We start from the raw sequence: 27432 nt of genomic DNA, 5'->3' as shown, positions 1-27432 counted from the left end.
GCTCACTTTTTAAGAGATGTAATACAAAACAGTAACTCTTACTTAAAAACACATTTGGGCAACTTGACCCACCTCTGTGGCCCTCACCTGCACTGATATGAGTATGAAGGTGATGGCCACCTGGGAGGTGGGGCTGATGAATTTGGGCGGTGTCACGGATTTCTTGCCCTGTTCGAAGATGCGGTAGATGCGGTTGGTTTTGGTCAACATGGCGGAGTAGGTGATGGCCATTCCCAATCCCAGGAAGAGCCGTCGAAACGCGCACACCGCCACGCCAGGCTCCGCAATCATGAAAAACGTGATCAAGTAGATCAGAAAAATACCTGCCAACACAAATGGACAGTATTAAAGGGACTATACGGTATAAAGTATTTTCCTCCCCCTACATGTTCCGGCCATGTCCTAATGTGTAGAATGAGCTCAGACCTGTTCACTCAAAAAGGTGTTGATTCGGGTCCGAAGTGCCGTCATGCACGAGCTTAATATAGAAGGTGCAGTTACACACATGACCTGAGGTGGCAGTAGTGAGCATAAAATGACTAACTTGCATCTAACCCCTTTAAGATTATGGAGTACCCGTACAAAAACTGTACGGCATGACTGATGTGAGAATGGGATGAAAGATGTAACTGGACAAATGTTACTCGCCTCTAAATGCTTTTTTTGGCCCCAGTTTCATTAGTTTTGCTTATTCTTTTTAAATAATCAAGCCCCATTCATGGTTAAATATATGTGTGAAGAAATATAGCTTTTTCTTTCATTTCAACACTATTTCTTACTATTCTCACTGAAGCAAAGGTGGGCATAGCCAAAATATCTACTCAAGTAAGAGTGAAAAAGTAGAGAAAATGTTGAGTACTGTGAGTTCTAAGTAACTATTTGAGCTTAAAAGTCTGATTTATGTTTCAGTTGTGAAATTAATTATGACAAACAAAACATGAAGTCCTGTGAAAATTGTAATATTTCCACATAAAAACATATAAAAGGAAGTCATTATGAAGAATGAAGTAAACAAAACACAAAATACATATTTTTTACACGTCAAAATAAAGATTTGTCACTTTTCCCAATGGCACGAGTTATTTTTTTTCACTCAAGTAAGAAACAGATGCTTCATGTTAATATTACTCAAGTAGAAGTGAAAAGTACTGTATGAAGAAAGTACTTACAAAAGTACAGTTACTTCAAAAAGTTGCTTAAGTACATGTTCTTGTCACCCTTTATTCTTGGTATTTCCCCAATAAGCTTCATAAAGTCGTCATATTTCACCTTTTTTTTAAACGCGTGACCACAGATCACTAGTGTACAGTACATTAGAACATGTGTGTCATGTATAATGTAATATTCATAACTCATTCTACCTTTGATTCATTAAAAAAGGCAGATCTCACCAAACCCAACGGACCAAAGGGGCTAGAGAGAGTAAAACAGTAAAAAAAAGAAAGAAAATAAATTGTGATTTTTGTAGTTTTTAAGTGGCTCTGACAGTGTAACAATATGCAATAAAAAAAACTATATGAAAGAAATATGATGATTTTTTTTAGTCTTATCCTCAACATCCTTATTAAAAGACAGGAGAAAAGATAAGCACTCTGCCACAGTACTTCAGGGAGAATATGCACTCTATTCTACTATACGGTTACTGTATGTATAATATGTATAATATGTATAATATGTATAATATGTATAATATGTATAATAGGTTGCCGAGAAACATTGGCTTGTACCTCAGCATTATTTCAGAGCCGACAGTTACATGAAGCTGTGGCTGTATGATCTTTGTTTATAAAATGATTGCTGATTCATGTGCGGCAAACCACTTTCCTTCAGGACAATAATTAAGATGAACCTTGAATCTATGGACTGTGTTAGTTTAATCTAAAACTGACGACTGTTAGAAACCCTCAACTTCTTCACGGATAGGCAAGAGGTGGGTGAATAAGCAATGCAGGAGGACATGGATCAAACACATGACCTTTACGTGTGTGTTTTAAAGTAAAATTCACATTATGCGTGTCCTGCTCCCTGTGTGATAATATGGGGTCACAGGAGAAGGTCGGTGCATCCGTCTCTGTCTGTGTAGAGCTTCAGTGCCCCCCCCCTCAGTAATTATTCCTCCCAGTTGAGGATCATGCATGTGCAGAAGAATAAGGCCAATCGTAAGACTAGAAATATCCCAATATGAAAATCAAAGGGCAAGCAGGAGGAAAATAAATGAAGTTGCTGAGTAGAGAGGACAACACACAGCAACACATTTCAGGCGATTTCGGTGATTCCAGTGAAGATTCTTGGTCTTAAAGTGAGAAAAAATGCATAAATAAAACCACAAAGGTTGCGAAGATTAAAGTTGAATACGATCCTCTGCATGTATTCAGTTTCAGCTTTATTCTTTAACCTGCTAACTCTGTGGTTTGGTTCAAGTAATGTAGACAGTGAGCATAGTCTGAGCTTAAAGGAGCACTATGCAACCTTTTTATGTTTAAAAAAAAGTTTATATATGTGCGTATTTGATCTTTCAGTGACCGAGTGACTGCTTGGGTGGTTAGCTTAGCACCTTTACTTACCCTAACCCCTGTCATTTTTAGGATATCGGTACCTTTTTACGGCAGATTGAACCATCTCCATGGGCACACATAAATTTAATTCCGAAAACCTAACAGAAAGCCTTAAAAAAACATCATAGGGGTCACCAGGATGGAAAGTAAAGCTAACCACCCATTCAGCCACTGGGTCACTGATAGGTCAAATACGCAATAGCAACTTTTTTTTTTCCACATAAAAAGTTGCATAGTGCACCTGTAAGAGTTGATGCTCCTGGATGTGTGACCTGTATACCGGTAATAATAAAAATATATCTTATTATTGATATTATTACCAGTATAATATCAATACCTCACTATTAAAGGGACTAGATGCAGGTTGGTCATTTTTATACTCACTACTGCCACCTCTGGTCTAACGTGTAACTGCAGTCTCTATATTAAGCCTGTGCATGACGGCACTTCGGACCCAAATTAACGCCTTTTTGAGTGAACAGGTCTGGGCTCATTCTACACATTAGGACATTACTGGAACATGTAGGGGGAGGAAAATACTTAATTTTAACATTTTTAAACTCTGTACAGTCCCTTTAACTGACCAGCGAGCAGTACGTAGCTGAGCTCTCGTCCCGCCGCTCTGACGATGGGCGTGTCGTTGAAGCGGATGAAGGTGATAATCACGGCGATAGTTGCCAGGATGCCGAGCATAGCCAGCGAGGCGGGCACCAGGGCCCAGGGAGAGTGCCACTCAAGCTTTATGATGGGCGTGGATCTGCAGGCCGTGCGGTTGGGCAGGGGGCGCATGTCGGTGGGGCACATCTCACAGTTGAACTCATCCAACTGGAACTGGTATCCGTCACACAGCTGCGGGGAGAAGAAGGGGAGAAAGATTTAGGACTAGAGGAGCTACTACGTTTAAGGATGTAGTAACGATCCCACCGCGGTCGTTACTAGTGTAACAGTAAAATTATTGTAGTCCACTTGATACTGGTGTTAATCGTGGGGCAGCGCCCTCTAGTGGCGGCAAACTCTATAAATAGTGGGGGCGACGTGAGCTCGGCACCATTCTGTCAATGCGCAGCCGAGGTAAGGCCACGGTTGTTGGGGTGTCTGTTTAAGTTTTATTTCTACATTTAATTATCATTTGTATGAATGTCGTATGATTGTAGAATTATTAAGGACATGTTTTAGTTATATAATTTCTACATTTTTATTTGATTACTTGTTAAACCACCACTAACGGTTTATAACGTGTACCCCCCCCCCACTAGCTGCTATGAGTGTTCGTGTCCCAGGTTCAAGGCTGACCAGCCGTTTTTGTCTGTTGCACAGGTACATTTATTTATTTTAACATTTATTGTATTTATTTAACCATTCTGTCAATGCGCAGCCGAGCTGCTATGAGTGTTCGTGTCCCAGGTTCAAGGCTGACCAGCCGTTTTTGTCTGTTGCACAGATAAAGAACCCTTGTAAAACAACTCCGTCTCCTGGCCGTTACTAAATAACACAACGCAGAGTCATCCACGTTACACTAGGGCTGGGTACCGTTAAACGATACCAGTATAGTATCGGAAAAAAAGTTTAGGTACCAGTATCGAAAAAATTTAAGTGACTTGAAATATCAATGAAGTGGCTTGGTTGTTTCAGCTCAAATAAATCATTTTTATTTCTAATATTTTTTCCTATTTCCTCCCCATTTTTTCCTTTTTTTTACCCAATGTATTCCTTATTTTTACCCCATTTACACAAATTGTCTTTATTTTTGCCACAATTTGTCCCAATCTCCATCTTCAATTATTGTTCTGTTTTTTGGTTGTATGTGACAAACATCTTACAACAGTATAGGTATTGGAAAAAGTATCAGACAACAAGGGCTTGAACGATACTTGGTTTACGGTACCGATACCTGAATGATACTTTCATCATTATCGGCACCGTAAACCAAGTATCGATAAAGCCCTTGTTGATTCCCACCTCAGGTCTGACTTGTAGAGACGCATTTTGTAATATGCAAAGTGCATACATTTAAAATGCATTTTTAAAATGCATTCTAAAAAGAAAACTCTCAACATTTTGTAATGCAATTAAAAGTTAAGTGTGCTTGACACATATTTGTTGATACAAATTAAAAATCTAAAATTATGTTTAATCTTGGTTGTTAACATTTTTGTTCCAAAAAGGTGAACTTTCCTCTCGGCCTTTCATCAAGAACACCATTAAAAAGCTGTGATCTTGTTAAGAACACTGCTTCTTCTGCGATAACGAGAACACGAAAAAGCTATTGTTAGACTGCTGCTTTTAGACTGAAATCTGCCTTTTAATAATGTCATGTTGTGAGTAATTCTTATCATAATCCAAAGCAGTGTGCGGTGTACCTGCATCTTCACACCAGTAATAGCACCAGAACAAGATAGAATATGAAATGGAGTAATAGGGTGACATGGTAATTAAAAATGCCACAAAACACTGGTTTAACTTTTAATTAGATTTTGAACTTTTATTACGAGTCGTGATTTTTTTCATTGCAACAGGACTGATTTTTTGTGTCATCAAAATGTGACTTATTAATGTCTGTGAAATGCTTTGAATCTTTTTAACATGGAAATAACATGTTTTTTTTTTTTTCAGTGTGCAATTAAAATTCAATTACACAAGTTCACCCTTAAAATATTATATGTAAAAAAAAAACAACAGTTGAAATTCAGAGTGTCAAGAAAAAATTGATGGAAAAATTCACCCTTAAAACATTCAATATTTAAAAATCAAGCCCCTAAATTCAACAGTAGAAATTCAGAGATTGAAATTCGCAGTGAAAAAATTCACGCAGAACATCCTGGACATCAAGGCATGAGAAATCGATCCTGGATGACTGACTCACTCTGGATCGATTACTCAGGCCTTGGTGTCCAGGATTTTCTGTGTGAATTTTTTCACTGCGAATTTCACTTTCTGAATTTCTACTGTTGAGTTTAAGAGCTTGATTTTTTAAACATAGAATATTTTAAGGGAGAATTTTGCCATTTACATTTTTTCTACAGCAGATTTTTCACTCTGAATTTAGACTGTTGAATTTGAAATATTTAAACGCTTATTTAATAATTATTATATTATGTATTGAATATTCAGTGTCTGAAATTCGAGGACAAAAACATGCTACAGTGCCTCTCGAAAGTATTCATACACCTTGGACTTTTGCACATTTTGTCATGTTTACAGCCCTAAACATAAAGATTTTATTTAGATGTTTTTACTGAACGTTCACACACAAGTAACAGACAACTGTGAAGTGAAAGCAAAATGATACATGATTCTGTTATTTTTCAAAAAATAGAAAAGTGAAAAGTGGGGCTTGCATAAGTATTCATACAACATTTTCTGAGTGCATTAAATTGCCTTTATAACATTCCTAATGACTCCAGAATGTTCACACCTGGGCCTAACCATTAAATAGAGGCACCTGTGTGTAATCTGCTCTCAGTTTAATTTCAGCTGTTCTTTTAGGCCCTCAGAGCTGTGGTCGGAGTGCATTGGTCACTAAACAACATCATGAAGGCCAAGGAGCACCAGAGAGGTCAGGGATAAAGCTGTGGAGAAGTTTAAAGTAGCGTTAAGTTATACAGAGATTTCCCAAGATTTAAAGATTTCCCGGAGCAACTGTTCAATCCATCATTCAGAAATGGAAAGACTTTAGCACCACTGAGAACTTACCAAGACACGGTCGCCCATCTAAAATATTAGATCAAACAAGGAGAGCACTGGTAAGAAATGCAACCAAGTGCCCCATGATAACTCTGGAGGAGCTGTGAAGTCCTGCCGCTGAGCTGGGGGAATCTGTATATGGGACAACTATAAGTCGTATCTACACAAATCTGGCCTTCATGTACGAGTGGAAGAAGAAAGCCATTATTGAAAGGAGGCTTTAAGAAATGCCGTTTGAAGTTTGCTAGAAGTCATATGGAGGACACAGCTCCATGTGGAAGAAGGAGCTTTGGTCAGATGAGACAAAAATTGAACTTTTTGGCCCAAATGCAAAACGATATGTATGGAGCAAACCTAACACTGCTCATGGTCCTGAGTGCACCATCCCCAGTGTCAAATATACGGGGGGAGCATCATGCTGTGGGGCTGCTTTTCCTCAGCGGGGACTGGGAAGATTGTGAGAATGGTTGGGAAGATGGATGGAGCAAAATACAGAGACATTTTGGAGGAAAGCCTGCTGGAGTCAGCAAGAGAACTGAGGCTGGGGCGGAGATTCACCTTCAGCAGGACAATGACCTTAAACACAAAGCTAAATCTACAATGGAATGGTTTAAAAACAAACATAGTAATGTGTTAGAAAGGCCCAGTCAAAGTCCTGACCTAAATCCTATTGAAAATCTGTGGAATAGTCTGAAAGCTGCTGTTCACAAACGTTCTCCTTCTAATTTGACAGAGCTTGGGTTGTTTTGTAAAGAGGAATGGGCTAAAATGTCAGTCTCTACATGTGCAAATCTTGTGGAGTCAGACCCCAAGACTTCCTGCTGTTATTGCAGGAAAAGGGGGTTCCACAAAGTATTCATTCATGCTGTATGAATACTTATGTACGCCCCACTTTTCGGTTTTATATTTTTGGAAAAATAACAGAATCATGTATCACTTCACTTTCACTTCACAGTTGTCTGTTACTTGTGTGTGAACGTTCAGTAAAAAAATCAAAATAAAATCTTTATGTTTAGGGTTGTAAACATGACAAAATGTGCAAAAGTTCAAGGTGTATGAATACTTTCGAGAGGCACTGTATGTCAAAATTCAAAGCATAAATTTCACAGACATTTAAAATTCACATTCTGATGACACACAAATCTTCCATATAAGGGAACCTGGGCAGCTCAACACACGCAGACATAAGCAGAACATGCCAACTCCACTTTATCCAGGAATCGAACTTTGGCCGGACTTCTCTGACCACCACTGTGTCCACTTTCATCTTTACAACTGAGTCACGTCGACATTTAGAGACACAAACCACAGGCCTGATCAGACGAGGCCTCAGTAGCTTCAGATTTCTATCAGACGTATCATTTATCACTAACATGAGCGAAATAGGGTCTAAGGATATATTTGATCATTTTGAGACACATTTCAGGCGTAATGCAACCCTCTATTTCCTGTCCTGTCTCATGTGATCTATGGGGTTAAAATGGCTCGCAATTTCCTGCTGTTTTGGGTTGTGGATGTATTGAAAGTAAAACACAAAAGAATACTGTTGGAGACAAACATCAGCGGCCCGTGGGTAATGTTGTTTGGAGCATTTAATAGTAGAATTAAAGAGCAGAGGCACACTATTGAAACAAGTTTAATAACCTGCCTCATTGGCATACACAAGGCACACAGACATAAATGAAAAAAATGTGCGGATACACAGTCGTTCAGAGGTTTCCCAGAAGTGTCCAGAACTCTTGACTGAATAGTTGATAATAATAAAAAACACATGTGAGCTAATACACTCATAAAGATCTATTTCTGCACAACTCGCCAAGCTACACAACTGATATAGATGTGCAGCCAAGTGTTCCACTCGCATGAAGCCAGTTTCCAGAGTACAAAAACAAGCTAAGATTACATCAAAATAAACACATATTGAGGTAAATGCTGATATATATAGAATACAACAAATAACTGCATGATAAACGTGATAACATCTGTTGTAAGTAATAATCATCATTTCATTTCAGTCAAGCAGCGAATTTAATGAAGAAATGTTGGGTAGAAAAGTTATTTTAATTTACTTTTTAAAGCTACTAACAGGAAGTGACAATAGGTAGAGGTAAGACTCATTTCCCACATAACATGGTCGGCATGGCAACAGTTTATTGTTTGCCTCTATCTATGTCACTTCCTGTCAGTGTCCAATAAGGAAGTGAAACTATAAACATCACAAAAATGGCCAAACTAAAGAAAGCTGGGTACAATCTTTAGCAAAATCTTAAATATAATATGTCTAATGTGTCATATGCACTTAAAGTATAGGCAAAAACATATGTTCCTTAGATTGATAGATTGTCTGGAAAACTTTCTTAATGAACTTCATCAAAAGCTCCTTAAGACTAATGCAATAACAAGTGAGACAGTCATCAAATCAGGGACTAGAACTTTATACTTTATTTAGTGAAACAGAGTCACCAGAGGCCCATGTCTGTTTTTGATTAAATCATTGTTTCTCCAGAGGTCGACAAAAAACTGACAAACAACTGAATAACAAGATAGTTAGATAGAACTTCAAATTGCATAATTCTCCTTCCCTCACAGGACATTCTTCTCCCCCTCGCTGTTTGGCACCAGGCTCTCAGCTCTGCATCAAACTCCTCCAGTTACTTGGCGGCAGTTCACTTTGTTGCCAAGACCTTGTTGTACATGCCCCAAGACTCCTCTAAGCACCACCCTTGCTCTTTCAGACGGCTTCCCAGCATCAGCCAGTCTCCTTAATCTTCTAAAAACGACAACAATAATAAAGAAGATCAAGTATACATGTGCAGCATGTGAATATAACTCCTGTTGTGGAGACTATGGTGACCACCGCTGTTGAAATTTCTCCTAAAACGTTTTTCAAAGCTATATACAACAAACCACAATTCCTCTTACTTATCTTTTTATCAATATCTTTAGCTTAAATAAATAATCACATTATATGTTTACTGCTTTCAATTAACAGAGATAATGAGTGAAGAGCCGCATTTTATATTAACAGTTCAAAATGTAACACAATTTTTAACTTCTTTGTGTAATAAAACCACATTTTGTAGTAATGTGCAGCATTTGGCTTTAACTTATTAGATAATGCGATAAAATGTGCGGTAATACTTTCTGATGACATGTGCACTTAAATTAAATTAAATTGTAAACACTTATTTTATCATTTACAAACCATTTACAAAGCTTTGCTCAGTTTATTACTCATTTATTAGAATCTAAATAGCGATGACTTCATTGTTCAGTCAGTTAATAAGTTTAGACTCAATTATACAACATGTCCAAACTGTTTCCCTAAACACAGCCATTACTGACTTATCCCTTAAAGGGACTATACAGAGTTTAAAAATTAAGTATTTTCCTCCCCCTACATGTTCCAAACATGGCCTAAGGTGTAGAATGAGCCGTCATGCACAAGCTCAATATAGAAGCTGCAGTTACACGTATGACCTGAGGTGGCAGTAATGAGCATAAAATGACTAACTTGCATCTAGCCCCTTTAACCAGACTCACAGATGATGCACAGAGTCAATATATGAGCTGTTCAGAGGCTTATTCATGTTAATTAACAGTGTAAATGTCTTATAAATGATGAAGGAAGTATTCAACAATGCATTACTAACTGCTTGATAGTGTGAAGTGATTTTTTTTTTTTTTTTTTTTTACAGAATGAGTTGAGCGAGTTAATTACAAAATATGGCTTAACATGAGTGACAATTTTACCCCAAAATAATTTAGATGAAATAATTCCAGTACAGAGAAGCTGTGTCACCATAGCCTCATGTGAAATAAACACCGCTATAACTATGATAGGGGGAAGGTGACCAGTCATGCTGTTAGTCATTTTAGATAGCATGATGCAAGTATTATAGAAACGCCACATAGCAGTTACTATAAGATAAACTTATTGAAGTCAGTAGTGTTAAACAGTAACACTTCGTAGTATTATATAGATTCATGCCACAAACATGATTAGACTTTCATAACTAGCATAGCACTTTCAGTTAGAGTTAGTCTATCTGCAACCTTTCATTCAAAAAGAAAAGAGAAAAACTTGCGATTCTGATGATCGGGGAAATGCAGTCCGTCGATTTCAGGCGAGGCGTCAGATATCTGCTGAAGATCCCGGCAACCAGAGTTAACAGATACTGCACATTTGGCTTGTTTCAAATCACATAAGATTTAGAAAGAGACGCAATGGTCATTTTAATTATGAACATCAGTTAGTTCTATGATAAAAGGAATCGCTGTTTACCAGTTACAGTGGGGAAAAAAGTATTTGGTCAGTTTCATAGACATTCTATTGGATTTTGGCCAAATACTTTTTTTCCCCACTGTACTTATAGGAACAACCATAATGTCAATCCTTTAAAACACCCTTTTTCTTGTAGCACTACAGAAAGCATTTCAGTCCATGCAAGACGGAACAGGAGTCTTTAAAAGCTCGTGGACAAAGACAAGGTCAGCAGCAGATTCTAAAAGCCGCCTGAGTGTGGGAGTAAGACACATGGCTTTTCAACATCAAAAGTGACCTCAAGCTTAAACTCTGGTCGCAGTGCTGTTAATATCACTATAGAAACAAATCACTTTTATACTTCGTGAACTAAGGGTTGAGTAGTTCAGCAATGCAACATCTGACTTTGAAATTACTATTAACATATACTATCACACCAATAAAGTCAAGTCAAAATCGGGTCCATATGGATGTTTTTTCGCAGCAGAAACGGCACTTGTAAGCTAACGTTAGCTTCACTAGCTTCCTGGTTAGCATTGTCTGTTTTTTTTTAAGTATTTATGGGCTGTTGAGCCACTTTGCTCCTCTCCATGTCTCTTTGTTTCGTAGGCAAATATAAAGATAATTCAGCTTTTGTTGAAGTAACAGTGAAGAAATAGGAGAAAGTTCAGTTTTTTCTCTTTGTTTCCCCCTCGACTGCTTCGAACATGACCAAAAATGGGCGATTCCAAACATACTGACTGTATGTACGTATAGCTGGTTTATATAATAAGAGGGGGCGGGTCATCTTAAGCAAATTTTTGAAATTTCAGTAAAAGGCAAAGACGCCTGCTCCTGGCTGTGCAAAGTTATCCCTGGGATACACATTAGGCTGCGTATCATGAACGACATTGGTATTTGTCAACAGTGGTGTTTGAAAAAAAGATGGCAAACATCCACCTTTGCAGTAGCTAAAGTTGGTTAACTGAACCAAGGCTAAGTTTTCCCAGTAAAGTGGCCACTAAAAGCACAGGAGAGCTTTTCCTCTTCAGTTACCTCACAGTGCCAGCAGCAGGGGACTCCCTTAACCATCTTCTTCCGCTCTCCAGGGTTACAGGGCAGACTGCAGATAGACTCAGGGAGGGAGCGCTCGCCCCCGGACCACTGCATCTCCTCCAGCTGGAAAAAAAATGTCACCGAGTGAGCGTGAAGGCAGCATAAACCCAGCACGAGCTTGTTGTTTGGCACTGCTCATACTTTCGAGTGTATTATCTTTCATGCCTTTTAATCTAGACATGGATAGATGAGCTATCTGTTTCACTTTACGACTTGTTTGACCACCAGATCACCTAGACACACAATACTCAGTTCTTTACATTGCGTAGGAGTTGATAGTATTCTTACATTCAGCCGTAGGTTGTTGGTCCACTGGCCGATGACCCTGTAGCCCGGGTGAGTGTGGTTGGTCATCTGAAACTGGAAGATGTCGTATCGCCCGGGAGCATCTCCGTTCTCATTAAACAGCACACTGGTGCCTGCGCTTCCTGAGGAGAAAACAGAAAATACAAAAATAAATTTGGTCCTCACAGTTAAACCGCAATGAAGCCTGGTGGAGCAGAAGTAAAGAATATTTTTTTTGGTCAGGCCTGTCACTGGTGGCTGTTAATGCTTTCAAAATGTGCAGTATTTCTGTTTAGTGCATTACATTTCCTTGACTCAAAGCATTACAGCAAAGATGTTAGTTGTGCAAATCTTTTACAAAAAATCTTGTTCGCCTTTGACTGCTCCACTAGGGGACTCGCACATCTCTCGCACGTTTAGCAAAAGCTCAAATACAGATACACTGTGCAGTTTAAAACCAGCGGACACCAGGTTTAATTTGCTGTGATGCTAAGTAACTGCAGAAGCTAGAGTGTCAGCGCAGATGTGTGCTTCAATAATTCACCAAACGCTCCGCGCAGAGAACATGTAAAGTGCATTAACTACAGAGAGACAGAGGAACTCACTTCAGGACTTATCACAATCAAAGCGAAGCGGAGGAGGAGGTGGTAGAGAGGTAGATTGATCAAGGTTAGGCACGCACATTTTCATAAACCAGTGTTGGTCAGTGGGTTTCCAAACATCTGGTTTAGCATGGTGTTTCTTTAAAGGTGATATATGATCCATGCACATTTACCGTTTGATAAATGATGCATTGCCTTAACCTGCCATATGTTGAGGCTTTTTTGATGATGATTGATGGATATGATTTGGCAACCCAAACCATGGGGCTGTGTGTGCTTTCTGAATGGACAATAAGCAGTGGGTGGGCTGAAGAAGGTAAATAAAAAATGAGCATAAATGCATTTTACTTATTTGACTGTGCTTTTACAGAAAAAAAATGCAACGGTGAATAAATCAACATTACAGTTGTTCTCAATAAGTAAGTGCTTTATTTGTCATTGTACAATTGTAATCCAAAAAATTGTTTTCTACTTTTCTATGTTATATCTGGGGAATGTATTTAGAGATCATTTCATTTCTGCTTTTGTACCGCATTAAGTTCTGTATTGTTCTGTTTTAAAAATGGTTTGCGCTCAATTTATAGAAAATGTCAATTTTAGAACTGATTTCAACCCAATGTGATCATGATTGAGGCCTGGTGGTAATTGGAATATTTCACAAGGTGCTACTTGGTGCAAACCACAGGCCTATTTGTTAAAGGGGGAGTGTTATGCTTTTCATATGAATTTGAGAAAAATGTCAAACACATTTTGACACATTTTTCACACTTTGTAAGAAAATGCCATATTGATCCAAAACATCTGAAGCAAAATATCCACCTGTTTCACTTCCTGATTTTCAAGCGATCGCACCAAAAGCCCCTCCTATCTCTAGTCCCCTTGCTCTTCTTTGCTGTACAGCTGTATCAATTAACAGAAAAAGAGGAAAATACCGCTCGGGGCAAGTGCCTGTAGTGAAGTGTTTTTACTTTGCAATAAAAGGATTAAGTGAGCGATCGAAAGTTGAGGAAAACTTTTCCTGGACAGGTAGGACTCCAGGAGGAGCTTTTTGGGAGCTGCCACTGTGGTGTTAAGACGAGCCACAGAGGAAAAATTCAAACGTTACTCAAAGAGTCGCAAGTGGCTCAAAACACAGCTCCAGGTCTGTTTTAGATTAGAGAACAACATTGTAACATATTTTCAGATATTGAAGTCAGATACTGAAAATCTTATTTTTTATTCTAAAAACATGGGAAATGTATACTCTGACCATGTGTCACTGTGTATCATGGGCACCAAATGGTCACCGTAGACTTTTTATACATTGTTAAGAAACAGCCCAACTATGATTGAGGGAACAGTCCATGCAGCTGCTGTCGTGCGTCCGTGTCAGTGTAGTGGATCTAATGTGGGGTCAGAGAGGTTAAATAGTGAAATGGGCTTATACGGAGCTGCTTAAATATTTACACTGTGGTTCCTCTCACTGCTCACATTAAAAATACAGAGGTCTGTGACACGACACTGTTCAACTTAACTATCACGTGTGCCTGGTATAAAAACAGATTGGATCAGTGTGGTGACAGTACATTTATGATTGGACCACTGGAGATCAAACGTGGGCGGGTACTTCTGGAAGTACTTAAAAAATCCCAGAAAAATAAGAATGTTAATTTGATGGAGGCTTATCAGCTGTCGGGCTTGACCATAGAAAACGGGTGCATATTATGTTGATTGCGAGCAACCAGAAGATCCAAAAGGAAACCTTCTCTGACACACAACTCAAGGTGAAAAACCTTCGCCGAAGCTTCACAAATACAAGCAGGATGCAACATGAAAGGTTTGTTTTGCTGGGGAGCGAGGGGCTAAGGGACAAGGTACAAATAACCATAACCAAGCTTTTTCGATAGAGCTAATCAATAAAGTGTAAGATTTCCTGAACATCTACGCTGGCAAAGTTTTAGTTCTGCTGGACCTGATCACTGCCTTTGACACAGTGGACCTCGGGATCTTACAACAGAGGTTAGAAAACTGTGTGGGAAGAACTGGTACTGCTCTTCACTGGTCCTATCTCGAGGGCAGGAAGTGCTTTCTTGAAATCAAGAACTGTGTCTCAGACAAATTGCCATGACCTCCGGTCTTCCCCAGGGGTCAATCCTGGAACCCCTTTTGTTCACTCTATACATGTTTCCATTGGCTAATACACATGCATAATACATGCAATTTCTCCAGCTAAACTGAAATCATTTTGGGCCAGATCTTGTGGCGGCGCAGGCTCTTGGCGAATTATTTTCCAAGTGGCGGCGCTATATGTGCCATTCGCCTCCGCCACCTGTGAGGGGGCGTCACAAGAGGAGGTGACTGCACTGATGGAAACACAGCTGACATTCACTTCCTCGTTTACATTGCACTGTCTTGCGTTCTTTCTTAAGCCTTAGCCTCTCACAGGTCAAACTAAAAACTTTATTTACCCCATCGTGAGCTAAACCATGTTCACGTCTCGAGAGAAAAAGAGCTACAGCGTCCGCTGGCGTGAACGCGAAGCAAAACAAAAGCACATGTTCACCCCCCACTCCCACACAACCACTCTCCTGGACGCGGAGTCGATCTGGTTGGAGGAAAAACTGTGTCTCCACCCACTTAAATGCACTAAGTCTGGAGTGGCAAGATCACAGAGTGCGCTCCTACTGAGCGCAAAATGTCACGCTATCGTCTCCGTTTTGATGCACAAGATCGAGCCCTTGAAGTGTTATCAGTCACCTCGAGTCTCTCACTCTAAAACCAAAAAATCAATAGAAACATCAACATCATTATGCCATCTCAAAACATTCCTTACATCAGAAGCGTCTTATCAATGCGTCTCCTGCAGCTTAGACTACAGTCACGGCTGCTCACTGGCCTCTCTAAATGAGCCGTTAGACAGCAACAGTACATCCAGAATGCTTTTATGCTTCTCGATCCCTGAATAGAACCAGAAAATACGACCATATTAGTCCAGTGCTCCGGTCTCTGCACTGGCTTCCTGTCGCTCAAAGAATAAACTTGTAAACAGCTCATGGGAAATGGTCACATTTATATAACACTTTTCTACATTAGGCACTTGAAGCACTCATACTCTCATTCATACTCCAGTTTCAGACACTAAAGGCAAGATGAGCTGCCCAAGGACACAATGACAGTGTGCAGTGCGGTTCAAACTCTTTTAATGTTATTGATTAATGATTATATTGATGTTTTATGGACTTTATCTGTCTTTGTATGATTTTATCTAACTATGAAGCACTTTGAATTGCCTTATGTATGAATTATGCTCTATAAACCTTGCCTTGCCTAAGATAGCAAACAAGATATGTGAAAAAGCATGACACCCCTACTTTAATTTTTTAGACAGACCTCCGTCTGTCACAGTTTAGGAGAAAAATCAGGTAGAGCCGCCTTGAAACTATATCTTGCTTGATGATATGTTGCCGATATAAAGCACCTGTATCAATAAAGAGGTACGGTACATATTTGTGTTTTCGCCCACCGTTAAATTTGACAGCTCGGATGTAATTCAGCAGAGCCTTCCCCTCCACCGGGTCCATGCTGGAACACACCCCTTTTCCCCGCGGGCACAGTTGCTGGATCATGGTGTGCAGGGCGTGGGCCACGGCGTACACTGCGTCGATCACAAACTGCACTTTCCCCTCCTGCTCGTACAGGGAGTCGCGACCAATACGCTCTTCTCCTGCAAAGACACACGTGGATTGATTCAAGGGGAGACACGGCGGACATTGTTTTGAGCCAAGTTCATCAAAGCGCGGGTTTGGCCCGGGTTGTGCAACCTCGAATCATTACCAGTGCACTTCTTCTTGTCAGGGTCCAGCTTGATGCCGGGTCGTGTGAGTTTGCACCTGAAGTCGTCCTCCCAGAACTCATTGAACCAGATGTTTCTGCGGTTGTTCTCGAGAGAGCGGCTCATAAAGTACTGGTCAAAGCCTGTAGAAATACAGAAAAAGCATTCAAATGAATAATCACTGCAGCTGCCAAACCTGAATCAGCGGGAAAGCAAAACTCGAAGTATTAAAGAATTGGAGAAATGTCCAGTAACATATACTCTTCAGTAGCCAGTATCAGTACCTCGTGTACGGATAAGATCCTACGTCAGTCTGGCATTACCTTCTATAGAAACTCTCTTGGGCAGAATGGTGATCGCTCCCTCCGCCACATCCTCCAGCCCCGACACGGGTGAACTCTTGGCCCCCCAACTGTCTGAGCCCACAAACAGGAAGTGACCCGTCAAGTTGGCCCGCTCCGCCGCCTCCAGCACCCTCCTAAAAACGGAGACAAGATCACGTGGAGAATTGTCCTGAAACTTCACAGCTAATAACTTGTCTTGCTAATGATAATCCTAAAATAATATGTGAACGGTTAGACTTGTATGTGTGAAATATTTTACTTGATGTCGTCCTCATTGGCGAAGATTATGACCCCTCTGGCATTGCTGGTGTCCATGAGTCGTTTGATGAGTTTGTCAAACTCTCCAGCGGTCGGTTCACGAGGGATTTTCACCGACTGAGCAATGCACACTCCTGAAAGAAATGTAATAACTAAATAAGCAGGGACCAGTGCTTTTCAGATGGTAAGGCTTTTCAATAGAGGGAGAATACTGGTGACGATGGGGAGTAGTGTCTTGCATTAGGGATTGTGTATCCTTGGGTTTCAGTCAGATGTTTTGCTGCCATTTGTAGGACTTAAGACCATTGGAAATACATTTTGAGAGAACGGGAGCTATAGTCGTTTGGAGGCAGAAGACAATATGAACTTGGATTCCGGTTTATATTGAACCCACTGACCTGCCTCTCTGGAGATCTGCATGAAGGCGTCCACTCCGCTCTCTCCGTAGTTGCCCTCGGAGGCCAGCGTGGACACGTAGTTCCAGCCCAGGGCCTTGACGATGTCCAGCATGGCCTGGGCCTGGTACGAGTCCGGCGGCACCACTCGAGAGAAGAAGTCGTACCGGTTATTATCACTGAGCTCCGGGGCGGTGGACGCGTAACTCACCTGCGGGATCTGAGGGAAAGACAAACAAACATCCACTCATTATTTGAAATATAATACTAATTTGATGGATTGTATTGTGTTGTTTAGAAGCATATCGAAATATTGTCATTGCAACATTTAAGACAGTTTACGAATATTGCAATATATTTAGTCACAGTCTCGAACCCAAAAGTTTACGACCAGCTGAAAAAAGCCTAAAAAAATATCACATTTTGCCTGGTTGGATCTTAACAAGGGTTAAAACTTCAATATGCTACAAGAAGAAAAGGGAGAGAGCGAAAACGACAGTTAAACTGAATTTTTTGCAGCAGCAGATCAAAAGTTTAGGACATATGCCTTTAAAAGGCCAAATCTGTGCAATAATGTGCATTCAGTTACATTTTCTGTCGGATATTCACACTGTCATGACGTCCTGATGGCAAAGGTACAAAAAAAATGCTGTCATTTTGAGCGTGTTTGGGTTGTAGAGCTGCATAAGCAGAGCCTCTTGCAGTGAGCCATCGCTGCTGAGGTGGGACGCAGTAAGACAGTCATTTTGAATTTCTGAATAGATCATGAGGATTTTGGAACAAAAAAGTCAAGTGGAAGATCCACAAAAATATCACCAGCGCTGAGCCAGAGGATCCGATTGGCTGTTTGTCAAGACCCTGGATGATGCTCGATCCAAAAGAAGGCTGTTACTGGAGCCGACTCTTTATTCCATTTTTTTTTGTCTCACTCATGTTTCTTTTTGTCGTATATTGAAGATTTTTCAACTGGTGTTAAACTTTTGATCAGGACTGTACTTCGTGCAGCCCTACTGTATACAAAATACAGTATAATTGTCTGCACTTGTGTACGCAGACCAACAGACAATGAAGACAAATGAAACTACAACATGCAAATTAGCTTGCACTTCTCAAGTAAATAGGTCCAAATGAAAAATTATGCATGTGTAGTAAAGCACTTATTTTAAATGTAATTTCATGTGAATGTGGTATGGATATCGAAGACTTCTTAAAGGTGCATTATGCAACATTTTACGTAAAAAAAGAAAGAAAAAGTTCATATTAGTGAGCATTTGACCTTTCAGTGACCCGGTCTCTGTTAGCTTGGCACCTTTGCTTTCCACCTCAGTGGCCCATATGATGCTTTGGGATCTATTTTATTTCAGGTTTTTGAAAACCTACTGCAGCCTAAAAACAATTGATCATCTTAACGGCCACCGGGATGGAAAGCAAAGACGCTATGCTAACCACCCAAGCAGCCGCTGGGTCATTGAAAGGTCAAATACGTACTAATATCAACTTTTTTTGTAACATAAAAAGTTGCATACTGTACCTTTAAGACAGTTCAGCCCAGATACACCGGCCATGTTTTCTGTGTGTTTAAGACTCTGCTCCTCGTAAACGCACTTCCTTTTTGACGCATTTTGACATTGATTTCATTGAAAGTGAATTCCAGCGCAAGACGCATTCCTTAAATTAGAACCAATCCTATTTTTCCACACGTGCGTTAGACGTCGTGCGATGCGTCGCCTTAGAGAGAGCGGAGAGAGACACTGAGCAAATTGCCAGAGCAGGGAGACAAACTCATGACGCTGAGGGAAGTAACGTGCCCAACACAAGCAGCAGACATCACATTGTATTTACAAGGTTTTATGCTGCTGTGTGCTGATATACTGGGAAAAATTGATCGATTGTTATGTGGATGCAACAAAATGAGCGATGACTAACTACTGGCAAAGCATCCTAGTTACAAAACATTCTAGGAAGGCAATGTCTCTAAATGCACAACAGAACTGAGTGTTTGGAATAATCCTCACACACACTAAGCGGTCTAACTTAGCGGTGTGTGATTGATCCGGCCCATGTAACTCCATCCACTGGTTCATTGTGCTCACTTCCTGTTTTTACCCTCGGCATCCCATTAGAGCACATGTTCAGAAATGCATTCAGGAGATTTGGTTTCAGTCGATTCACTTCTGATTATAACTGACCCTTGCCCCACTGACCTGCTCCATCATGTGACCCTCTCCTCTGCATCCTCAGCGCTCAAGCCAACTAAACATAAATCTACTCTTTGGTCTTCTCCTGTCCCCCCCCGGTCTTGGGAGTCCTGGCATCACCATCCATAAGACCTAAGTTAAACACGCTGACCTGGGTATGCCTCTGGATTCCCCTGGGAGGGCTGGAGGAAGTGTCCAGGGTGAGGAAAGTCTGGGAGCCCCTACTTAGACTTCTGCGACCGACATCCGGATACAAAGAAACAAGGATGAAATTTAAGAGCATGTTTTATTGTACTGGAGGGGAAACATAAACAGCATTAAAGACGGTCACTTGGTTGTCCCAGCACAAATAAATGATAAAAAAAAAACAATTTCTTTGACCAAAACTAGTAGTCTTTATGGAATACACGAACATTACCATTAGTAAAATGGCTCCATATAGTTCATGTGTTTCTATGGGAAAAGACCACTTTACTTTTTTCTCTGTGTTATAGACATTGACTAAGGCTTCTTTGTTGTATGAGAATCAAGTTAAATGTACCAACACTGGTGTGGGGTGACACTGCCTCATGTTGTTCTGTTGTTTTATAATGAAAAAGTCGTCAGTTTGAACCCAATGACCTGTGAATTATTTTATCAACAGCTAAACCTGTCACGTTTGATTCCCAATTATAACCAAAAATGTTCCACCCCAGATGGGACTCGAACCCACAATCCCTGGCTTAGGAGGCCAGTGCCTTATCCATTAGGCCACTGGGGCACAGAGATGACCTTTGACATCTATTGTGACATGAGAGCCCTGGTTCAGAGAAACCCGCTGAATAATATCACAATACAGGTCACAGGTCATCTCTGTGCCCCAGTGGCCTAATGGATAAGGCACTGGCCTCCTAAGCCAGGGATTGTGGGTTCGAGTCCCATCTGGGGTGGAACATTTTTGGTTATAATTGGGAATCAAACGTGACAGGTTTAGCTGTTGATAAAATAATTCACAGGTCACTGGGTTCAAACTGACAACTTCCTCAAACTACAGAACGTCATGAGGCAGTGTCAGCCCACATCGGTGTCGCATTAAACTTTAAACTTGATTCTGATACAACGAAAAAGCCTTTGTCAATGTATATAACACAGTAAAATAAAACATAAATTAGCACATAAAGTTTTTTTTTTCTTTCCATAAAAACACATAAACTACATCGACCAAATTGACTTTGCTTTATGATTTTGTACTCGTCTCCCAATGCCAGAAGAGTAGGTCTGATATTAAAAATATAATTTTATAATATTGAAAGAAAAACTTAGTAATAGTAGATAAAGGCTACCAACAGCTCTTGTCCCTTTCCTCAACCATGTTTGTAGAAAACCTGCTAAAGCTGCTGGGATGTTGGGATTATTGTCAAGTAGTGAAATCAAGTTATCAGTATCAGTAAATGTTTGTTTCATTTACCAAATAACTATTGTCAAAACATCAAAAGTGGCAGAGACTATTGTTTTCATTGTCATGACTGTTGAAAGTGGTTTTCTCTTGGAACCCAAAAAGTGTATTATAGTGACAGTATAGAGTCTATCTGAGAAAACCTCCAGCCCCCGAACATCCTTTTTGTGAAAATATGTTAATTCCAAGCAGCTGTAGGGTATTATTTCTAACTGGAAACAGCTGCTAAGGTTGTAAACTGGGAGCAGTAGTACAGACAGGATTATTGTGAGTGAGACTCAATCTGTGTCAGCTGAAATAAAACACAATTACATTAACCCAGAGAGATTAACCTCCATCCACAAGACTTCATCAAAACCATTAGCAACGCGTCACTGCCAACACGCTAACCAGGAACAGGCCTTCTCCAGGTTTGAGCCAGGAGTACCCCAGGGTTAAACCGCGGTGAATCCAGGACTCGAGCAGAACTGGAGAGATATGATGTTATATACAGGGTGGGACAAAAGTAGACTCACAGATGTTTCACTACAGTTTGGGATCGAATGTTATAAATTTACCATAGAAATCCAACATTTTCCTGGCAAAAGGCAACACTGTCAATAGATTAACATTTACCAAAACAATATGTTATAGCTGGATCTTCATCATGACTCAAAAAAGAAAAAAAAGAGCAGCTGATGTTCCATGACTAACTACATGAAACGGCTCTCGTTGAACCAAAAACATGATGGCCGGTTTCAAACATCTTCGCTGATTCTCTGAGAGTTTTCTCTCAAATGTTATGCTTCTGAACAATAAATCCACTTTAATCCTGGTTTTGATGTGGTTTAGTCCAATTACTTTTGCCGAAATGACCCAGAATCCTGTGTGTGTGTGGGTCAGTGTTACGGGGGCGTGCTCAGTGACTGTTTCAGGATCGTATCCTCTCTGCTTTACAACATTAGCACATTAATCCACACAGCAGACGCACATTTGAAGTCTCTATCACGTAATGCAAAGGCCAAGTGAGGAGAACCAGGGTTTCTCACATGAGGAATTTGCCCACTGTGCCAGGCTCACGGCAATAACCTAATTATAGCATGAAGATGTGCTTTTTGAGATACCAAGATTGCAATACAATTATTCCAGAGCGCTTCACAAATTCCTTCAGTTTCTCTGAAGCTTTGCTCCAGGTGTAGAGTGTAGAATAGTGATGGACTAAGTGAGGGGGGGCGTCTCCCATAGCATTCAGCGCCGGCTTACAAAGAGTTTTGGGAGCCAGCTCCAATACTTAGAATAAGGAAAAAGGAAGACTATTTGTGCACGTGTGTGTTAACGCGCACCTGTGGAGGCAAAAATGTAAAGCCTGTGTTCATTATGACTTAATGAGGGGCAAAAAAGTTTCAATGGTAAGTCCACTGTAGCAAGGAACATCCGGAGCCTGGACCCATTTCCTAATAGGCTTCTAGCAGCTAATAGTGATGCTACATTGAAAGCACACTTTGCATGGTCCATGAGTGAGGCTCAAGCTCAGAACCACAGCATCACTGTGTAGGTTACTGTCTTATAAGTAGGCCTACCGCACACTGACTGAACTTAATATGGAATATCACGAACCTCCTCCTTAACCTTGCTGAAAAAGTTTTACAAACAGGGATTTTACTTCATGTTACACAGGCTACAATTTTATTGGCAGGAGCGGAGCTAGATGTATGTGTGGGGGGTAGTGACACAGACTCCCCCTGCAATTTAATTGGCTACCCCAAGCGCCACTCCACTCAGAATGGCTCAAAACCAAAACCTTTTCTTACTTGTGATTAATGGGCATATGAGGCGCCTTGGGTGGTGCCACACCTTACACCTTATTTTTATTGGTCATTTCACAAATAAAATAACAATACTTTATCGTGGACAACCGCACTGCAACACTCTACTCCAGGTGCTGGCAATACCTACTTGGACCCTTCTTCAGACCTGAGGCAGGACCAAGAACGAGCCAATGCATGTTTCAGGATGTTGGGGAGCATTCATCGTGCCTGGGAATTTAACCCCAAACCATTTTGACAAAGAAACTCTTCCAACATATAGAAACTCCACTAACCTCAAAGAGCCTGAGTATGTTGGCCACCATGATGGACACCGAGCTGGCTGAAGCTCCAATCACAGCCACCACTCTCTCCGGTTTCCTGATCAGTGGCAGTTCCCCGTTTGAACAGCGTATATCCGACGTGTCCTTCTGAATGAGCGCCTGCACGAAGGTTAGCGACTGCTCCAGAGCGTAAGTGTCTCTGGAACATGTGTCCAGGATCCTCGCGCCCAAAGTCACTTCCGGCAGCAGGTACGGGTCCTGGTTTATCTGGTCGATGGCGTACAACATGGCCTCCATCCGGTGAATTCCCTTCTCCTTCTTCAGCTCTCCGCAGGGCAGCCCATGGGGTCCCCGGGCATGGATGGGGAACAGGCCACCCAAGGTGATGTCACCGGACAGTTTGATGGAGTGCGGGTGAATTTGCTGGTGGGACGAGCCAGCGGGACGACCAATCAGAGCGCAGACGGACAGGACAAGGAGCAACCAGAACTGAAGAGGGCGGGGCCAAAGGGAGAGGGACGTGAGAGACATGACGACGAACCAATCAGAGCCGGGTTTTCATCCTGAAGCAGCACCTGTAGAAGATTTAAACAAGGAAAAGTTCAAATCCTAAATATTGTGGTAGTTTCAGCGCTAACTCTCACATACATACTCTATTTATAATCTATTATATATCTATTATATTTAAAGTAGGGTTGAGTACCGTTAAACGACACTAGTATGGAGTTTCGGTACGACTGGTATCGAAAAAACAAAAGTATTGAAATAGGTTTTGATGCCTGTTGGGTTCAGGGACAGCATTAAAGGAAGACATGGTCTTTTATGGTATAAATCTTTTATATGACAAATATTCGAGTATAGGTATCAAAAAAGCATTGTTCAGGTATCGGTAAAGTAACGGTATCAGGGGAAAAGACAGTACCCAGCACTTATTAAAGGTTCTTCAAAAACATCTGCCGTCATCAGACTGCAGACTGCTCATTCCAGTCAAAGGGGGCAGAAAAATGGAACAGGAAATATTTTGAGAAGTACGGACTCTTGGAATAACAAGGTTGTAAAAGTATTGCGAGTATTATTTGATATGTTAAGAAGTTAAGCGTTATTTTCCTCTTTGTAAATGTGACGATTAATGAATCAACCTGCATTCATGAATAATAATAATAATAATAATAATAATAATAATAATAATAATAATAATAATAATAATAATAATAATAATAATAATAATAATAATAATAATAATAATAATAATGCATTGGTTTTATATAGTGTTTTTCTGGACACTCTAAGACGCTTTACATTGCATTATTCATTCACTCCATACTTGGTGGTGGTAAGCTACTATTGTAGCCACAGCTGCCCTTGGGTAGACTGTGGCAACCAGTCTGACCACCACCAACCACTCACTCTCACTACATTCACCCAGGCTTCCTGGTGTTACCGAACGGTCTCCCATCCAAGTACCAACCAGGCCCTTCCTGCTTAGCTTCCGAGGTCTGACGGGATCGGGCAGAGCAAAGGTGGTAATGACAGTTTGTCAACATGTGTCAAACTCCAAACCTCCAGAATGCAGTCTGAGCTTTGCCTGTGGTACTAATTAGGGCTGGGATGATCCACTTTTGTCACAATCCGATACAGCACATATTGCGACACAGTAATTATGATGAGTAATATGTGATAATGATAATGTGTCAAACGTTTATAAACCAAATGGTATTTGACATCTGTGAGTGTGACATTGGAAAGTGCATTAACACAACATGTAACAACGTGCTGTTGGAGTTGGAGTTCATGATAAAAATGCCTCCAAACAAATATCGATGGGATATTTTGTCCCAGCTCAATTAATTATCATTGTGTGCAGATGATGGAATCTTCCCATTATTCTAGAGAACTTAACGCCTCTGCCTTCGGCAGTGATCCACCCACGTCCAACTTGACGTATGATGTTCACCGCCAAAGTTGCGGATGTGTTTGAGTTTGTATTTAAAGACTGTGTGCGTTCTTGAGCAGCGCAATTTTAAAGTCTTGCTCCAGGTGAGGCTCGAACTCACAACCTCGGCATCGCTCTGCAGGTCACTGTCTTATAAGTACCGCGCGCTGACCGATTGCGCCACTGGAGCACATACAGTACATACATGTTAAAATATTACTGACCACCATTCATGTGCCTGAAACAAACGCGTGAGGAATAATAATAATAAATAATACGGAAAAATAGTGGAATAATACGGATTGCGCGAATAATTGCACATCTATTGAATAGGCTACAAATATTGCACAGAAAGTTGAACATCTTTTAATGCGCTTTTTATTTCCCAATTCTAATGGCAGATCAAGTCAAGTGAACGCGTCCATTTCGAACAATTCCCGCCTAATCCAAATTAAAGGACTGTGATTCCCTTTTTTATTTCTTTTGTTTCTTTTTACCCGATCCTAGTCTACTTTAATTAACAAACATTGCTCACCTCCACCGCAGAGCATCTTCCGGTCACTTCTGCCTCAGCCTTGCCGTCCTGCAGCGCTCTTCCCCCGGTCTTCACCTCTGCGAAGCACCCGTGGATGTTCCTAGATCTCCGACTGTCTCTCTCTGCCTGTCCGTCCGTCCCGTTCCCTCCCTGCACACCAGCTCCCTCCTGACTCCAAAAAATAAATCACGATCCAGAAACTAAAAAAGCAAGTGTGTGACCGTCTGGCGCCATCTTCTGGTGACGCAGGTGCAGGTGAAGCGCAAGTGTCTTTTTTTTCTTTTCTTTTTTTTTAATAAATAGCCCAAGTTGAACAGACGTGCGTAAATATTCATCCGTCATAAAACAAAGCGCATTATTAACAGCGTGAACAGCCTCCTCTCCTCCTCCGGCTTATTTTTAATGGCAGCACCTGCAAACTTTCCAAACTCGCCTGGAATGCATTATCACGGGTAGAGATTGACTCTTCAGTAGGCCTTTATTCATTTGTATTCATCAAAGGGAGATGGACGGACTGGAATATTACAGGCCTGATGCGCAATCCGAGCTTTACATTTAATAATGCATTTGTTTTCGATCAGTACAGCAGTTCTGCCTCTGGGCCTGTGCAAATGATCAGTTTTGATGTATAATGCACGATGAACATATAAAGATCTGCCCTACACAGTCACAGTAAGGAGGCCCACGCGACATGCTGGGTTTTTAAGCGCCAAGACGACATTTTCTCATTTCTGTGGAAATCATAAACCGCTCACCAACTTTAACCGAGCACATTTTCTTCCAGGGGCGGACTGGGACTGAAAAACAGCCCTGGACTCTGACCAGCCTTTTGTCACATTTTTGTTGAGTTTTTGTTACATTTTTGTTGAGTTTTTGCTACATTTTTGTTGAATTTTAGTCATTTTTTTTTGCATTTTTGTTGAGTTTTTGTCACATTTTTGTTGAGTTTTTGTCACATTTTTGTTGAGTTTTTGTCACATTTTTGTCACATTTTTGTTGAGTTTTTGTTACATTTTTGTTGAGTTTTTGTTACATTTTTGTAGAATTTTTGTCACATTTTTGTTGAATTTTTGTCATTTTTTTTGCATTTTTGTTGAGTTTTTGTTGAGTTTTTGTTGAATTTTTGTTGAATTTTTGTTACATTTTTGTTGAATTTTTGTCACATTGTTTTTGCATTTTTGTTGAGTTTTTGTCACATTTTTGTTGAGTTTTTTGTTACATTTTTGTTGAGTTTTTGTCACATTTTTGTTGAGTTTTTGTCACATTTTTGTCACATTTTTGTTGAGTTTTTGTCACATTTTTGTTGAGTTTTTGTCACATTTTTGTTGAGTTTTTGTCACATTTTTGTCACATTTTTGTTGAGTTTTTGTTACATTTTTGTTGAGTTTTTGTTACATTTTTGTAGAATTTTTGTCATTTTTTTTGCATTTTTGTTGAGTTTTTGTTGAATTTTTGTTGAGTTTTTGTTGAATTTTTGTTGAGTTTTTGTCACATTTTTGTCACATCTTTGTTGAATTTTTAATAATTTTTTCTATAATTTTTTGCTGTGTTTTTTTGTCCGTGTTTTTCTCATGTTTTCATCCTCGCTATTTTGATGCTTTTCTTTTTAGCCTTTAGATTTGGGTAAAGCTCGGTGGAGGCGGGACTGGTGGCCCTCGAGCCAGTGGCCCTTCTGTGCTCTTCCAGAATGGACACATGGCCAGTCCGCCCCTGTTTGCTTCAGTTCAGCTTTACCCAAATCTACAAGCTTCTCGACTGGAGCTTACCGCTTCTAGGCCAGTGTAGCGCCTCATTTGAAAGACACATTGCATTTTTGCGTTTTTGTTGTCACTTTTTGTTGCGTTGTCACTTTTTTTTCATCACTTTTTCGCCACATGGTTTGTAGCATTTTTTTTTAAACGTTTTTAACTATAGGCTACATGGTGAGGTTCGCCCTTGATGAAAATTGGCCTCCATGATGCAACCTTGCC

At 40.4% G+C, this 27432-nt stretch overlaps 1 protein-coding gene across 1 annotated transcript in view; it reads right to left on the bottom strand.

The window, feature by feature from the left end:
- grm6a (glutamate receptor, metabotropic 6a) overlaps positions 1–25571 on the bottom strand; it is a 38997-nt gene extending 13426 nt beyond the window's left edge. Inside the window, exons 1-11 of the mRNA XM_079557829.1 lie at positions 25463–25571; positions 23007–23569; positions 17297–17513; positions 16900–17032; positions 16620–16774; positions 16299–16439; positions 15988–16188; positions 11887–12026; positions 11539–11661; positions 3140–3404; positions 88–323 (exon numbers count right to left, since the gene is read on the bottom strand). Coding sequence (XP_079413955.1) covers positions 88–323; positions 3140–3404; positions 11539–11661; positions 11887–12026; positions 15988–16188; positions 16299–16439; positions 16620–16774; positions 16900–17032; positions 17297–17513; positions 23007–23525 — 2130 coding nt within the window. The 5' untranslated portion in view covers positions 23526–23569; positions 25463–25571. The remainder of the gene's footprint in view (positions 1–87; positions 324–3139; positions 3405–11538; positions 11662–11886; positions 12027–15987; positions 16189–16298; positions 16440–16619; positions 16775–16899; positions 17033–17296; positions 17514–23006; positions 23570–25462) is intronic.
- Between the last annotated feature and the right edge of the window lie 1861 nt (positions 25572–27432).

Source organism: Gobius niger (genome assembly GCF_951799975.1).
Source record: "Gobius niger genome assembly, chromosome: 6".
In the NCBI taxonomy this organism is placed as follows: domain Eukaryota; kingdom Metazoa; phylum Chordata; class Actinopteri; order Gobiiformes; family Gobiidae; genus Gobius; species Gobius niger.
The sequence above is the reverse complement of the archived record's forward strand: the minus strand, read 5'-3'. Positions and strand labels throughout refer to the sequence as shown.